The sequence below is a fragment of the Salvia splendens genome, chromosome 7 (assembly GCF_004379255.2).
Source record: "Salvia splendens isolate huo1 chromosome 7, SspV2, whole genome shotgun sequence".
Lineage (NCBI taxonomy): Eukaryota > Viridiplantae > Streptophyta > Magnoliopsida > Lamiales > Lamiaceae > Salvia > Salvia splendens.
In genome coordinates, this window is record NC_056038.1 from 8,452,941 (window position 1) to 8,470,844 (window position 17,904).

Consider the following 17,904-nt stretch of genomic DNA (forward strand, 5'->3'; position numbering starts at 1 on the left):
AGTAGAATATTAAGTCGAACCTTACATATAGAATACTAAAAGAGTGATGGCCATGTGCCACATATGTACATCAAATAAATTGAATAGTATAGGCTGTAAGTTTGTGTAGCTCCTCGATATTTGTTTTCTACGTCTGCCACTGATCTATGGCTTCCTCTACATTATAAACCTCTTTACCTTGAAATAAAAGAAAAGAGCAAAAAAGACGATGATCCCCTATTACTACATGGCATCCACATTAAGACTAAGGTGGTGGCAGATATGGCTTCAACCAAGAGTAATATGCAAATGTGTTAGCATAATCGTATGGAACTGGAGAAGCAGGACCCAAGGGAGCTGGTGATGAGAATCCTGATGATGCTGCAGCAGCCGTTTGATCGTGCCTATTCATTCTCCAAGCCAAGTTTCCCAGTTCCAGTTGAGCACTTTTTTCCCTTTCCTGCATTCATTCAAGACTACAAGTCAACACCTATATCTTCTTCTGTATTTAAACTCATCGAATGCACAATGCCACGGTCTACCATAAAGAGCACGGCGAATACAGTTTTTCAATCTTGTAATTTTGGATGTACTCAATGAGATGATCAGAGAGCACAGTCTTCGAAATGCTATGACTGATTTGTCGACTAAGCAAAAACAAAAACAACGGCATGTTACCTCATTGTTGGGAACAAACCGAGGATCTACACCACTACACAAAGTAGGATGTTGTGATGTTACTGGTACTCCTTCGAGTGGAAGGTTAGACATAATGTCTGAGGCAGCAGAGTTCCCCCCGTGTAGCTGCAGAAACTTGGATAACACATCTATCAAAATCCTAAAATCACTTTTAATCAAGAATTAGCAAATGAAACTGGAGGAATTAACATAAAATCGGTGTTTCATTGGACAGGTTCTTCACCATAATCATAGCTGAGTCATAAAAGATATAAACCAAAACAAAAAAAACACAGAAACTTGAGTTCTGAACATATGTTCTTTAACTATTGAAGTTCAGAATACCATCAATGTTCTTGTGGTTTGGGCGTCATGATGAAGCTTTAAAGAATCCAGACATCCACTCTTCTTTGGAGAAGATACAGACATCCCCAAATTTAGATTAAGATCATGTTGGCTACCTGTTTTAAGAGAAATGTGAATTTCAAGCAAACAGTCGAGCCACACAAAGGTTGAAACGGGAGTCTAAAGCTAAAAATACCATCAATGAATTCAACAAGAGCGGTGCAAGAAAAACATTTAAAGCACTAGTTACCTCCGTTGTGCAGTTCAGAGACTGCCTCACTGTTGTTTTTGGTTGACTCAAAGCTGGTGACAGTGTCACTTCCATTGCACACGATGGCTGCCTTCTCATACCTGATTTGGTACAACACCAAAAGGGATAAAAATGAGTTTGATGAGGCAAACTCACAGAAACGTGTAATCATTTGCAGCTTCTACTTCACTATGTAAATTCGAATTCACACAATTTGCCTCAGTTCACTCAAGATGCCATGGTATAACTTGGTAATGGTTTCAATTGTAGGTGCAAATTCATTTTACCAAAACTTAGTGTTTCCTTGGATCAAATGTCTCTTACTTCTTCCCAAGAAACTCCCCCGTTCGAGCCTCCCAACGTCCACCTTTTTGGAATGCGACTCCTCTAATTTTAGAACCCCCTCTTGCAACTCCACTGCTCTGGCGACGAAGCATCTGCACAAATTCTTCTTTGGGCAGATTCATCACCTGCAACCCCAACATCATTGCAAATAATACTCCATCAACATCATCTTACGATAAGAAGTCCGAGATTGGAAACGAAAAACAAGAAAAGGCACCTGATTCATATCAGCATAATCAGTGAGATTAAAGTTAATATCAGCTTCAACACCTCGGAACTTAATTGCAGCTCTATCATACGCTCTGATACAATCAGAGAGGTTTACAAACTTGATCAAAATGAGTATGTTTATGAGAGTTATAAGGTCTAACCTAGCAGCAGCAAGAGCTGTATCAAATCCACCTACACATAATAAGATTCAACAAAAATTCCAAAATTAGAAGAGAAAATGACAAACACTTAATAAAATAGTAATAATCTCACCCAAATAAACTTGTTTCCCGCAGTCCCTGAATGACAGAGTAAATGGCAACAAAAAAATCAAGGAGAGGAGAGAATCAAATGAATGAGCTAAAATATGAAGACATGAAAAATGAAAAAGACCATATATGAGACTCCCATCTGCCAGTCCTCCTGTAAAAAGTGACCCCTCTATACTGAGAGCTTCGAGACCTCGGCCCCCGCCGCCCCTTCCTCGCTTGCGCTTGCACCGCACTCAGCGGGAACAGGTCTCGAGTCACGAGGGCAGAGGAGGCGCGTCTGGAGCACGTGTCGTCGTTGCTAGAGCTGGATTCCACCGACCGCCCATCGCAGTTGTTCAGATTGAGATCAAACATCTATAGTTGGTGATCGGAGGAGTAGACTGTAGTTGGTTTTCTAAATTCAACAATCTAAAAAGGTTTTGAAAACCAGTCCTCAATTGTATGCATTTATATGTGAAGTGTGGTCGCTCAACCAAAGTAGTAGTGAGTTTCAATCACGAGGCATGGGAAACTAACAATTACAAATTACTATTACTCTTTGGGACGTTGCAAGATTGTATCCGAGATTAAATTTATAGTATGTTTGGTTAATGAGATTCAACCCTACAATTCAATTCTAAATATATAATCATGGGATAATTAGTCATAAAACCCCATAGGTATTATTTTATCTTGAAAATCGAACACCACCTTTAAAAATTAAGATAATAATCCGGACACAGCGGTTCCCCATGGCTCACTCTATTTGTTTTTTTATTAATTTCTGAAATTACAAATTTTGAAAAAAAATTAGCGTATTTCTTATATTTAGTTTCATTAATTATTTCCTCATTTTCTAAAAATTTGCCACGATTTTCTCTTTGGATCTCCACAAAAATATTACTCTGATTTTCCATTTATATCAATAGGATTTACACAACTCACATCACATATTGCATATTTAAAGCGAGCCCCTTACTGCAATTGCACACTATTACTTTTTCGTGTTAACTAAAATGACATATTTTCTTTTTTTAATTTAATCCAATAAAATTATATTATACAGTTTTGTAAACAATAAATTAAAGTAACTTTTTCTTTTTAATTAATACACCTAATCACTTTTTCTATAATTAAAATATCATTTTCTCTCTTTAATTAAAATATCATAATAAGTAGTACTCCCTCCGCCTCAACTCAAGTGATTGATTTCTTTTTTGCCGTTTTTTGTGAAGATCATAGTATATAGTTAAAGTGAAGATATAGTAAAGTAAGAGAGAGAATAATATAGAAGAGAGTCGTATCTACATTATTCTCTTACTTACTTTACTTTCTCTCCACTTTAACTATTTATTATCATTTTCTTCAAACACGTGCCGAAAAACAGTCAACCACTTGAGATGGGACGGGGGGAGTACTATTTTTCTCTCTTCATTTAATAATATCTATTTTTTCTCTCTTTAAAACACATTAATCAATTCCTAAAATCCCGTGCCGACTAAGAAATATTATAATTATATAAAAATCTCTATTGTAGATAAATATAATTAAAAATTCATAATGTCTAGAACGTAAAATTATTCTTTTGTCATACAAAATAATCCATATGTTCAAAGATTTCTTAGTTTTCTCTGATAGAATTTTGTATGAGAAATTGTGCTTGTATCTTATTGGCAGTGCGTGCACAGGGCACCCATATACTGAAAGTAGTAAATTCGAGTGCAGGATTTGATTAATCGCGAAAAATAAAAGTTCTATAATTGTTGAGTTTAAATATTCAATGTGCAATATCATTTGTGAATCTAGGTCAGTTTCATGTTTGTAATTTTCCGCTGCGTATCATTAAACCGACAAGAATTCCTAACAAATTTATTATAGAAGCATGGAAAATACGTGACTTGTAAACCTTCGTGATTATTTGTTGTTTGTGACGCTACCTAATACTCATTTTTTATGGAGTAATAAATATTTCTATTTTATATTACTCGATATTTTAGCTTTTGAACTTTTAAGTTCTGATAAAGTTGTGTTAAAATGGGGTTCATGCCATGGATAATTTCAAGGAAAAATATATTTAGACAACAAGGTTTTTAGGTTTTGATTGCATATTATTGGATTCAGAAATGGTCATTCATATTTCTTTGTCATTAGATGTATTTACCGTAACCTGTCGAAAAGCTATGTAAAAGTTATCTGCCGACATATATTTACATTCACACGTATCACGATGATCAAACTAAGAGGATCATGTAACATTATCAAAGGACCATTTATGCTTTTCCATTTATAATAAAATAATAATTAAATGTTAAATTAGAGTTTTGCTGTTTTTCATTCTTTTCTTTCCGTCTAGTGCCTTCTTTTCTATTTTTCATTCTTTTCTTTCCGTCTAGTGCCTTCTTTTCTATTGTTGGTTTTACTATTTTGTGGCTTTGCTATTTTTTCTCTTTCTTCTTTTCTTTTGGCGCCTGTTTTTTTGTTATTGGTGTCTTGTTCTTAGTTAAGCTGGTGGTGTGGCTTTTTGTAGAAGAATGGCCCGTGGTTCGGTTGTTGCTGACTTGTAGTGTTTCTTTACTTAGCTTGATAGTTTTCTGATTTAGTAACAGGTTCGGGGGATTTCATAGTATTTGGCCGGTTTGTCTGTTTTGCTTTATTCATTTATATGTTAACGACTTTTTTGCTCGTGGTCGCTTCAGCTTGTGGAGGCGAAAAATTTAGCTATAAATGAATCAAATTATAACCTTGTGGAGGCGAAAAAGCCTTTTTGTTTTCCCTTTTACCTTTGTTTTCCTCGTGGGGTAAGGAGGATGTCGGCAGAGACAGTACGTGTTATGTTTCAATTTGATTACTACTACTAATTAAACAAAATGTGTATTATGATTTCAAACAAAAAACATTGCTTTTTTAAGTATGCTTTTTACAATCATTCTTCATTAGTTGACGGACCAATAGGCACTTAACAACGTTGTTAGTCATTGAATTCAGATTCAATTGAATTCAATTTAGAGCATCCACGGTGGGACGGATTTCCCGAGGGACATCCCAAAAACACCCCCTGCCACGTCATAAGGACATCACACTGCACTGCCACGTCATAAGGACATCCCACTGAACAATGGCGGACATCCCTAAAGACATCCCGACAGGCAACCACCATAATAAAAATTCACAAATTCACCAAATTAAACAATTTACGGAATTAAAATTTCGACACGAATACGGAGAAAATGCAACCACTTTATTAAAAAAAACATACATAATTATTAAAAAAATACATAGTTAAAAAAAACAACCTCAAACTTCGACAAATGCGGCCCCCGTCTCACTCCTCGTCGTCCTCGTCGCCAGTCCCGTCGTGCCCGTGGTCGGTCCCGGTTTCACTCACGGGCAGGGATAGCATCCCCATATCGCGCCGCATACTGTCGATGACATCCTTCAGCATCAACTTGTATAAGGGGACAGTCGCTGCATACCACTTCTCCATGGTATGTATCAGGGTCTCATGCTGCTGTATGCGGGCGAGTGAGGGGAGCTCGGGATCGATCTGGGAATGAGCTGCCGATTGGACCTCGGGGGACCCGCTGGCGCTTCCCCTAGCCATCCGCATCGCGGTCTTTTGCCCAACCGAGCGACGGCGGCGGGAAGACGATTGAGGGGTCGGGAACTCTGCTTCGGCGTCAAGGAGTTCGTGGGAACCGGCACTGCTGTTGTACTCCCTGGAGGCGTTGATCTCCGTCCGCTTCGGCCAGCCAGCTTCAACACCCGAACTAAACTTTGCGGAAGTCTGCAGCACAAGATATACATCTCAATATTTGAATTCCCCGAAACCCAATTCACTGTCGGGGAACTGTTGATGAGACAGAAGCTTCACATCATCGGCGGACATGCCGCTGGTTGACTTGCGGAGGTTGTTTTGGTAGATGCCGGCAAATCGGCTGAGCTGCCTCCTCAGCCGCTCCCACTGTTTCCGGCATTACTATCCATCGTGAGGCTTCTCACCTGACGGTTTGAATTGGAGGTAGCTTTGGCTAATGCGCCACCACATTCTGTCGATATGCTGGTTAGCCCCGACGTAGGGATTCTCGACTACACTGATCCAGGCCATTGCCAGCGCGACGTACTCCTCTATGCTCCAGATGGTCCTCTTTCTCCCGCTGGCTTCCTCCCCTCCTCCTCGGCCCCGCCCCACCCTCGTTCCCCGCACGCAAGGACGAGGTAGTGCCCTTGCCCTTGCCCTTGCCCTTCCTCTCCCCTGCTTCAGCGTCCTCCCTGCCGCCGGTGGCATCTCAGTGGGAGACTCCCTGACCGGAGATAGCCCCAACTCCTCAAAAGAGAAAGTCTCAATGCCGATGAACTGAGTCTCCAGATGAGTACCCTGGGGGGAATCACCAGACAATAAATCCATGTAGGGGCGATGGACATTGTACCCAGGTGATTGGGGGACCCCCTGCCTGCTCCCCCCGCAACGGCAAGCATACATTGAATCATCCCGGGCATTTGGGGCATCATCCCCGTCATCGCAGCACTCATCCCGAGCATATTGTAGTACCCGGGCATTATCCCCGTCATTTGGGGTTGGGGCATCATCGGCGCCATTCCAGGCATCATCTCGGACATCGGTGCACTTCCGCCGGCATTTCCCCCAACTCTAACGGGAAAAGTAGGTCTTTGTGACTCGCTCGTGGCGGGGGAATCACTATCGTAGTGCTCCATTTATCTTCTAAAGAAATGAAAGTAGAGAGAGAGAGAGAGAAACTCGTTAAAACAAGTGGTGTGAATGAAATGAAGTTCAACGAGTCGTATATATAGAGTTTTTTTTAAATTAAAAATCGGGACGTCCGTCGTGGCACCGCACGGAATGCCGCAGAACTCTGGTGTCCGCAACGCACGTCCGCGTCCGCCTCCCTGCTGCCTAATGGCGGACGTCCCGCGCGGACTTTCGGCACGCCGGTCGGACGTCCGCATTTGCGGATGCTCTTACCCACTCATTCATTACTTCTTTAATTGTCCTTTTCCTTGTCGGCCCAATGTGATAAATAAACCAAGTCAATAGTTTCTTAGGCATACAATTGACAATACTATAATTGAATCACTTTTATGAGTGTAACATTTACAAGTTCGTCTAGGTCTCGTTACCATATCATAAGGGTTGGCCTGAGTATGACATTGATTATCTAAGATATTAATATAATGTTCGGTATAATATTAAATTATACTTCTGTAACGCCCGACTTTTCCCTATTCCTTTAAGTTGCTTTTGGATTACTGTCGAATTTTTTTTAGCCAACTATCGTTCCGTTTTATTTTGAGAGCCTATGGAATTTATTTTTTTTAGGAAGCCGAAATTTTAAATAAAGATTCAGTAGAGATCTTCTTCCTCCGTGATAAGATTTCCTTCCTCTGTGATCTGCAATTAAATCACAAATAAATTCAAATTTATTCAAAATAAGGAAAAAAAAGAAAAAGAAAATTCGAATCCTCCTCTCCCCCACGTTGAAACCGCTCCTTTCTCCCAGGAATCTCTCTCCCCACTCCACAAATCTCTCCAACTTCTCAACCAAATCTTCCTCCTCTAAATTCCTACTCCTCTATAATATTGCTGCTTATTTTCGTTCCTCTCCCTGCAGCAAACAGAGGAAGTCTGCAAAATTTCTACTCAAGGTAAGCTAAGTCCTATCGATTCATATCTAAACTTTCTCCTGCTCCAGAGTCTAACATCAAAGTGTTGCTTTTGGCAGTAATCAAATTCTCCAGCTTCAAGAACCAAACTTTTCAGATCCTTGCTGTGTTGATTCCTCAATTCACAGAGGTAATCTCCTACCCAATTCTAAACATGAATTATGACATTCTGCTCCATACACATCATTATCCAATCAAATCACACAATCAAAACCAATCGAATCTTTTAAGAATCAAAATCAAACTAAGAACGGAAGAAACATACCTTGAATAAGAACCAAGCTCCTCAGTTGATTCGGGTCGTTTCGGGGCTGTTCGGAGTTGTTCGGGGTTGGTTCGGTGATGGACGATGGCTGAATTGGCCGACGGCAGCAGCGGGCGCGGCTGAATTGGCTGACGGCAGCAGAGGGCGCGGCTGAATTGGACGCCGGCAGTGACGGCGTGCGACGGAGCAGCGGCGCGACAGCAGCAGCTCTTCCGGCCGGCGGCGTGAGATGAGTTGGAGGAACGACGGAAAATTTTGGAGGTTGAGAGCTCTGTTTTCTTCGACGGGAGAGAGAAATAGAGAGAGTTAGGGGAGAGAGGTAGATAGGCAGTGGAGAGGGAGAGAGAAGAGAGAGAACCGAGATGGAGGAAGCAGGAGAATCACTTGATTTGTGTTTCTTTTGGGGAAAAATTGGAAAGAAGAAGGAGAGGAAAGAGAGAGGCCGACGGGTTGCTGGGGGGAGATGTTTCTTTTTTTTATTTTGGGCCATTTTGCTTTGGGCCTTGATTGAATAAAATTGGGCCTCATTAATTAGAAGTGGGTGGATTTACTAAATTGATGGGCTCCTTTTAATTGTTGGGCTTTAGTTTGTAGTTGGTGATATAAGGTGGGGAAATAATTAAACTTGAGGCTTTTAATTAAATCTTTGGGCCGATAATTAATAGTGGCGAATTATTTAATTAATTCCGGAATATTTCAACGAACGAATAATTATATCCTAAGTCCGAAATAAATATAGTTCGAGGGAAAGTGGTTGCGTTAATTTAATTAATTTTATTAATTTTGGGGATTTTAATTCGATATCAAGAGGGAAGTTACGAGGAGCCATAGGAGCGATTATTTGCGTAAGCGGCCGAATAAGCGAAAAATTGAGAGAACATGATAAAAGACTTCAAGTAGAGTGCATGCATTTTATTGATTTAATTGGAAAGTATGTTGATATATGTATTATTTAAATTCTAAAGGTGAGACTTCGCAAGGGAATCGAGATACCAAAGGGAAGGAAGTGTAGAGAATTAAGCAATTGAGGTGGGCTTTCTTTTTAAATAAGTTGATGCGAAAGTATATTTTAGTTTTGAGTCAAAACTTTTACTTTAAAAGTGAGATGTGGCAATTTTAAGAAAGTGTGAAAGAGTTTGACGAAAGCTTTTGTGCCAAAATTTTATGAATGCAAATGTTAAGTGCGAAAGTGTTTAGCTATGAGATGTGAAAATGTTGTGTGTTTATCTTGTGGTATGAATGACGTTAATTGTGGTAGATGTTGAGATGAGAGATGATGAAGTATGTGGCGAACATAGAGTGCTTATGTTGTAGGCTAGATTGAATACACGCGAACCGTAGTTTTAAGTTGAGATAATCTATCACTTTCCCGAGTGACAAAAATGAACGAGAATCTGAAAGTGTGGGGCGAATCCCTAATTTATCAAAAATACGAGGCAAGGAAAATCGAAGAATGAGAAGAGAAGTCAGTATTATGATGTATGAAAAGATATGAAAGTGGTGAAGTTGGAATATGAGTAATCGTGCTAACTCGTGTGCCTATGAAACAGAATGCCACCGAGACGTGGACGTGGAGATGGACGTGGACGTGGTCCCCGAGTAGGGCGCAATGGGGAGGAACGGTCCGAGGAGAGTGTTGGAAATCAACCCCCGCCACCACCACCACCCCCACCCCCACCTCCACCTCAAGAAAAAGGATACATCAAGACATTTTTGAAGCAAAACCCCCTACAGTTTGATGGACTTGGAGAGCCACCCAAAGGCAGAGGCCTGGATACGCGCCCTCGAGCGTATATTCGAGTTTATGGAGTGCACAGATAGGGAACGTCTCGCTTGTGTGACTTTTCAATTAACTGGGCCTGCCGATTTTTGGTGGGATACTAAGCGAAGAACAATGAACCCCGCACGCCGTGAGGCCCTGACATGGAATGAATTCAAGGAGGAGGTGTACAACAAGTACATTCCCATGAGCTACAGACGGGCAAAGATAGTTGAGTTCCACACCCTAAAACAAGGAAGCATGACGGTGACGGAGTACGACCGTGCTCTTTGTGAAATGACCCGATATGCACCCGAGTTGGTAGACACAGATGAGAAAATGGCCGAAAAATTTCGTTCTGGTCTTAGACACGAAATAAGGGTAGCCGTGGCCAGCCGTAGAGGAGTTACATACTCCGAGATTTTGAGTTGCGCTTTAGATGTGGAAGAGGCACTGCCTAAGGATGAGATGGTAGCGAATCCTACACCACCAACACCACATCAACAACATAACTCTCGAGACAAGAGAAAATGGGATGTGGATAAGGGTCCATATGAAAATAAGAGGCAACAACTTATCCAGACTGCTCCCAATCAGAGGGGTAATTTCCGACCTAGGATTCCTTCATGCACTATATGCTTTAGGAACCACCGTGGAGAGTGTAGACTCAAGTTTGATGGATGCTACAACTGTGGTGGAAATGGTCATTTCTCTAGAGATTGCCCAAGTAAGAATGTTGGAGTAGGTGTAAGGCAAAACGACCAAGGACCACGCCCACAACTTCAAGCAATTCAAGCCGACCCAAGAGGAGACCCAGCTCCACCCCCAAACCAATAGTAACATTGTGGTTGCGAGGAATACGCTTGAGAATTTGAAGATAAGATGGAGAGTACTAGGAAACGTTTAGTTATATTTTTGCAAATTTCGGGACGAAATTTTTGTTAAGATGGGTAGATTGTAACGCCCGACTTTTCCCTATTCCTTTAAGTTGCTTTTGGATTACTGTCGAATTTTTTTTAGCCAACTATCGTTCCGTTTTATTTTGAGAGCCTATAGAATTTATTTTTTTTAAGAAGCCGAATTTTAAATAAAGATTCAGTAGAGATCTTCTTCCTCCGTGATAAGATTTCCTTCCTCCGTGATCTGCAATTAAATCACAAATAAATTCAAATTTATTCAAAATAAGGAAAAAAAAAGAAAAAGAAAATTCGAATCCTCCTCTCCCCCACGTTGAAACCGCTCCTCTCTCCCAGGAATCTCTCTCCCCACTCCACAAATCTCTCCAACTTCTCAACCAAATCTTCCTCCTCTAAATTCCTACTCCTCTATAATATTGCTGCTTATTTTCGTTCCTCTCCCTGCAGCAAACAGAGGAAGTCTGCAAAATTTCTACTCAAGGTAAGCTAAGTCCTATCGATTCATATCTAAACTTTCTCCTGCTCCAGAGTCTAACATCAAAGTGTTGCATTTGGCAGTAATCAAATTCTCCAGCTTCAAGAACCAAACTTTTCAGATCCTTGCTGTGTTGATTCCTCAATTCACAGAGGTAATCTCCTACCCAATTCTAAACATGAATTATCACATTCTACTCCATACACATCATTATCTGATCAAATCACACAATCAAAACCAATCGAATCTTTTAAGAATCAAAATCAAACTAAGAACGGAAGAAACATACCTTGAATAAGAACCAAGCTCCTCAGTTGATTCGGGTCGTTTCGGGGCTGTTCGGAGTTGTTCGGGGTTGGTTCGGTGATGGACGATGGCTGAATTGGTCGACGGCAGCAGCGGGCGCGGCTGAATTGGACGGCGTGCGACGGAGCAGCGGCGCGACAGCAGCAGCTCTTCCGGCCGGCGGCATGAGATGAGTTGGAGGAACGACGGAAAATTTTGGAGGTTGAGAGCTCTGTTTTCTTCGACGGGAGAGAGAAATAGAGAGAGTTAGGGGAGAGAGGTAGATAGGCAGTGGAGAGGGAGAGAGAAGAGAGAGAACCGAGATGGAGGAAGCAGGAGAATCACTTGATTTGTGTTTCTTTTGGGGAAAAATTGGAAAGAAGAAGGAGAGGAAAGAGAGAGGCCGACGGGTTGCTGGGGGGAGATGTTTCTTTTTTTATTTTGGGCCATTTTGCTTTGGGCCTTGATTGAATAAAATTGGGCCTCATTAATTAGAAGTGGGTGGATTTACTAAATTGATGGGCTCCTTTTAATTGTTGGGCTTTAGTTTGTAGTTGGTGATATAAGGTGGGGAAATAATTAAACTTGAGGCTTTTAATTAAATCTTTGGGCCGATAATTAATAGTGGCAAATTATTTAATTAATTCCGGAATATTTCAACGAACGAATAATTATATCCTAAGTCCGAAATAAATATAGTTCGAGGGAAAGTGGTTGCGTTAATTTAATTAATTTTATTAATTTTGGGGATTTTAATTCGATATCAAGAGGGAAGTTACGAGGAGCCATCGGAGCGATTATTGGCGTAAGCAGCCGAATAAGCGAAAAATTGAGAGAACAAGATAAAAGACTTCAAGTAGAGTGCATGCATTTTATTGATTTAATTGGAGAGTATGTTGATATATGTATTATTTAAATTCTAAAGGTGAGACTTCGCAAGGAATCGAGATACCAAAGGGAAGGAAGTGTAGAGAATTAAGCAATTGAGGTGGGCTTTCTTTTTAAATAAGGGCAATGCCCAAAGTATATTTTTATGTGAAAATGATATGAATATTTGTCATGCCGTGTTTTGTTTTATTCTATGGAACCTATCTGATGTGGCTTTTGCCATCAATGGATAATCGAATTCGGGTCTGTCTAGGGAGTGAGTCCCTATTCAGGCTAGTGTACACCTATGGAGATCGTGAGCCGTCTTTTGGGTCGGCCGGTCTAGTGACTTGGAATGTGGCCACATTCATTGTCATCAATGGATCAGATATGGTAGACATCTATGGGAAAATGACTGATCAGTCGAATTTTACAATGGAAATTATTTTAGTGTCTCGGGCATTTTCAAAGTTAAACCCGAGGTCACTCAATGGTGGCATGATAAATACTTTTTATAAAATGATTTCGGCATGAGTCCACTGAGTGCATCAAGTACTCAGCCCTGCTTTTCTTTTAAAAATTACAGGTTGAGCGTGACGGGTGCGGTGGGTGTTGAGCAAGACCGTTGAAGAAATTAAGTGTTTAGAATGTGTCATGTCTTCACACGTGGCATATTCCTTCTCTCAAATGCTTCCGCTAAGTAGTTGTCTTTCTTTTGAGTTCTTGTATCGTTGAGGTAATATTCATTTTTGAGTTGTTGAATGTTGATTGTTGAGATACTCTGATTTTATTCGAGTTATTCCCATTTGTTTCGAGCTATGGTCGAGTTGCGTTGTTTTCCCCTTTCTTTCCCGCTTCTTTAATCCTCCCCTAGTCGCGATCAACCGTGTTTTCTATCCTTAGAAAATGCGGGCGTGACAACTTCTCTAGTATAAAATGCTAAACTATATCCTTTAATTTTAAAATATCACTAATGTGATCAGTTTTATTTAAGTCTAGCAATAAATTAGTAGTATATGTTGTTGTGTCAATGTTTCAGTTATGTATCACACCTAATTGTTGCACACAGTGTAACATAAATTTATTATATAACACATTGTGTCATTGCTTTACAAATGTTTTTGTATTATGAAACAAAAAATATAGTAGTACTAGTATAAAGATATTCCCTCCGTCTCTATGTAGCAGAGGTATTTCTTTTCAGTACGAGATTTAAGAAAAATTGTTTTAAATAAGTTAAGTAAAAGAAGAATAAAGTAGAAAGGAAAATGGTAGAGAGATGAAGAGAGAGTAAAGTAAGAGATGATAAAGTAATTTTTGTCAAAAAAGGAAATGACTCAATTGGGACAACCTAAAAAAGAATATATACATAGGGATAGATGGAGTATTAGGGCACCCGCAACGCTGTGCCGTTGCGGTTCCTATGCCGTTCCGGCAGAACGGTTCCGCGGCGGCACGCGTTGCAGGCTCCGTTCCGTCGCCATTCCGTGCCCATGCCGTTCCTATGCCGTGTCGCGTTCCGTTCCAGAGGAACGCGGAACGAAACGTTCCGCCACGCGCCGAGGCGACGTGGCAGCCTCCCATTCGACGCGTGAAGCCCACTCGCTGCCCCGCGAGTGGGCTTCGTCCCAGTGACGCAATAATTCAATTTTTTTAAAAAAAATCGAATTAAAAAAAAAAAAATTTTTGCAACGGTAATGTGACCGTTTTTTTATATCCGTTTTGTATTTTTTTTTATTTTTTATTTATTTATTTACTCTATAAATACTCCTATTTCATACTCATTTCAATCACAAACACACATCTATTCCTCTCTATTTCCACCCCGATTTTCATCTCAAATCAACTCTGCTTTCCTTCTCCCAAATTTAATCAAACTAATGGATCCTTTTGAAACAGTGCACGGATTCCCCGGGATGCTCGGCAGCGTCGATTGCATGCACTGGCAATGGAAGAATTGCCCGGTGGCGTGGAATGGGTCCTACACGAGCGGCCACAAAGGCACCCACCCAACCGTTATACTTGAGGCCGTTGCCGACTACCGCCTTTGGATCTGGCACGCGTACTTCGGGGTCCCCGGGTCGAACAACGACGTAAACGTGCTCCACCAGTCCGATCTCTTGACCGAAGTTTTGGATGGTAAAGCGCCGGCCATCAACTTCGTCGCCAACAACCGGCTTTATAAAATGGGGTACTATCTCGCCGATGGCATCTACCCGAAGTGGCCTACCTTCGTGAAGACGTGCAGTGGGTCTGCGAACCCAAAGCAGGCTCTTTTTGCGCAGAAGCAGGAGGCTGCTCGCAAGGATGTGGAGAGGGCGTTCGGGGTTCTCCAAGCGCGCTTCAACATCATCAAAGCCCCGGCTCGTACGTGGTTCATGGAAAACATGGTCGACATCATGTATACGTGCATAGTCTTGCACAACATGATTGTCCAAGACAAAGGACCCGAGGCGGGAAATTGGTTCGACGACGAATCCCCCGGAAGCTCAACCGCAAGTAGTCCGCCTCGAAGTGGAGCGCATCCGTCTATACAAGAACGGTTATCTATTCGTGCAAGGACACGCGACTCTAGTGCCCACACCCAACTCCAACAGGATCTAATTGAGCACATTTGGGCAAATTTTGGCGGATGAAATTATTAAAATTGTGTACTTTTATTTTTTTAGGATTTTAATTGTGTGCTTTTTATTTGTTTAGGATTTTAATTGTGTGCTTTTTATTTTTTTAAGTTTAAGTTGCAAGTTTTTTTAATGTTGTGTGTTTTTTAATAAAGTGTGTTTGTTTTTTAATAAAGTGTGTTTGTTTTTTAATAAAGTGTGTTTTTTAATTGAATTTAGTTGGAAATAAAAAAAAATGAAATTGAATGCATAGTAATTTAAGGAATGGTTAAGGAACGGAGGGTTGCAGGTTCTGTTCCTTAGTTAAGGAATGGAGTAAAAAAAGTACAGTGGGGCCCTCAAATAGTGGTTTAAGAAACGGTATAGGAACAACGTTGTGGACGGCCTTATACAAGTGTCTATGTCTTATATATACTCCTTCAGGATTCAGCACTAGAAACAAAGGAGTCGTATGGTATATGCTCATTGGCCATAGAGCATCATGCAATTATGTTACTTACTACTCCATTAAATAACTACTTTTCGAAAGCAATGCCATAACACAACATGATACTTTATTCAACAAATTTAATCCAGCAGGAATCCGACATATTAATCTCATTATTATTTTTATTAAGTAAACAAGAATTTACTAAAGGCTAGAATAACTTTAATAAATTAGAAAATAGCCGTCGAAAAAGTTATAATACTACTAAATATTACTCCCTCCGTCCCCTAATAGGAGTCGTTGTTTGACCGGGCACGAGTTTTAAGAAATGTAAAGAAAAGTTGGTTGAAAAAATTAGTGGAATGTGAGACCCACTTTTTTATATTGGTTTTATAATAAAATGTGAGTGGAGTGAGTTAGTGGAATGTGGGACCTACTACCATTTATGGTAAAAATAAAGAGTGACTCTTAATGGGGGACGGTCCAAAAAGGAAATTAGCGACTCTTATTCGGGGACGGATGGAGTATTTGACATGGGAAAGTGATCAATTTAATTAATTAGCAATCACATATTAAGATCAAATCTTAGCCATTAGATTAGGAGATCTAGTGGTTGAAATAATATCACATGAATTATATTTTAAATTTAAAAAATTCTTAAATAAATTTAAATGGAATTAATGTCAATTCTCTCTCATCAAAATTATCTCAAAACTTTAAATTTACGTAACTCTCTCGATTTAAATTATTTTTTCACAAAAAATATATCAAATTAAAGATAATTTATTAAGGATTCCAACGAGATCTCAATTGCATATGTTCCGATGTTGTTCGGGTGATGAAATTTGATAAATTATATTTCAATTTTTGTACATGTTGATAAGTAGATTTTATCACAAAATACAAAAAAAATCTCAATATAGTGTATGCAACGTCTTAATATAGTGTAAGTAAAATATCAATAAAACTGTGTTGATATTTTCTTGTACTTGTGTTGATATTCTCTTGTCATATTGTTGATATTTGTAATACACTATGTTGATATAAAAAAACACTCACGAAAATTATCATATGATAACATAATGACAATATTACCCTTTTGTTGATATTTTGTCTACTATTTATTGAAATTTGTGAGTTTTAATCTCATTCACTCATTTCAAAATCCAAGTGTGTAGATTTAATCTTAGTTTTGGATTATAGAGTTATAAGGGCATCAGCAGTGGGGCGCCCTAAAGCCCGCCCTATGCACCGCCACGTCAGCATTTTTATCCTCCTACCCTTTCACCTGCAGTGGGGCGTCCTATAGGTTTTACTATTGTTTTGTTAATTAGTTTAAATGTTTTCAAATATATAAATGCAAACTAATTAAAAAACACAACGATTAACTAAAAAACGGCAAATACTAACATTGATTAAAAAAAATTACACGAGTTAGAAATAAAAAAAGTTGACTACTCTACAAAAGCCCCAACTTCCGGCGCAACTCATCGATCAACCCCTGGAGGTATTCGGCTCTGGCCGGGTCCATACACTTCATGAGGGTGTTATGCTTGTCCAACAACATCTGCGCCATCGAGGCCGTTGCCAACTCCGCGTAGGCAAGTGCCGACGGGGTCGGGGTCGGGATCGGCGATGGGGGGCCGGCCGCGGCTTGCGAGGAGGATGTCGCCTTCGCCTTCCCCTTGTTCTTCGCAGCCTTGACGCCTACGGGACGCCGGAAGGACATCGGTGTGCCGGAACTCTCACCGGATATGCGCCGCTTTCACTGCTCGTGTAACCACCAGTGTCGGTGTTCTTCGTCCTCTTTGTAGCACTCGGCGATGCGCTCCCAGTACACAAGCTGCTTTTGGTTGTTCGCGAATAACGGGTCCTCCGAGATATCCACCCAACACCTCGCCAAGACGAGGGTTTTATCCGGTTGGTAGTTCGTCCTCCCGGGGGCGTACCCTTCATTCGTTACCGGAGGTGGCAACTTGTACGCCCGGTACTTGATCCGCTTCTTTCTGGCGGGGGCGGGGGCCGAGGTGGCAACAGCGCGGCGGGAAGGGACGGCGGGGCGAGTTGGAGACGGCTCCATGTTAGACAGACCGTACGAATCCGTACTGCATTCGGGATCGTACTGCGTGTCAGGGTCGAACGACCGATATTCGTCAGGTTGTGTACCCGACCAACGTGCACCACCTCCAAACATCGGACTATTGGGACTTGAGTAATCACCGGAATCCATTTTCTAGTGTAAATTGAGAGTTAAAATGCGAATGAAAATGTTACAAATGAAGGTAGGGTAAGGGGTATTTATATAAATGAATTTTTCAGATTAAAAAAAAAAAACAAAACAAAAACGCGTTGCATCGTCCGCGCCATCGTCTGCGTCGCCCACAGTGGGCGGACGATGGCGCGGACGATGCCCTATCGTCCGCGCTTCCTTCGCGGACTATCTGTCGGGCGAGGACGACGCATCGTCCATCGTCCGCGCACCCACAGTGGCGGACGATGACGCGCCCGAAGCATCGGGCGGCCTATCGTCCGCCCCACTGTGGGTGCCCTA

General features: G+C 40.9%; 1 protein-coding gene across 3 annotated transcripts; it reads right to left on the minus strand.

Annotated features, from left to right (window-relative positions):
• Positions 1-2: 2 nt before the first annotated feature.
• On the minus strand, positions 3-2,541 carry LOC121811049 (ethylene-responsive transcription factor RAP2-7-like). 3 transcript variants are annotated; one of them, XM_042211818.1, is made up of 9 exons: positions 2,201-2,537; positions 2,081-2,106; positions 1,969-1,999; positions 1,815-1,899; positions 1,577-1,722; positions 1,253-1,353; positions 1,003-1,118; positions 658-792; positions 3-439 (listed from the first exon to the last, which is right to left on the minus strand). In XM_042211818.1, exons 1-9 carry the CDS (start codon positions 2,431-2,433, stop codon positions 245-247), a joined length of 1,068 nt encoding a protein of 355 aa, XP_042067752.1. In that variant the 5' UTR covers positions 2,434-2,537; the 3' UTR covers positions 3-244. The 3 variants fall into 3 exon arrangements, with proteins under 3 accessions (XP_042067752.1, XP_042067751.1, XP_042067750.1); XM_042211817.1 differs by having other exon boundaries at positions 658-783; positions 1,815-1,999; positions 2,201-2,541; XM_042211816.1 differs by having other exon boundaries at positions 1,815-1,999; positions 2,201-2,541.
• Positions 2,542-17,904: the final 15,363 nt, after the last annotated feature.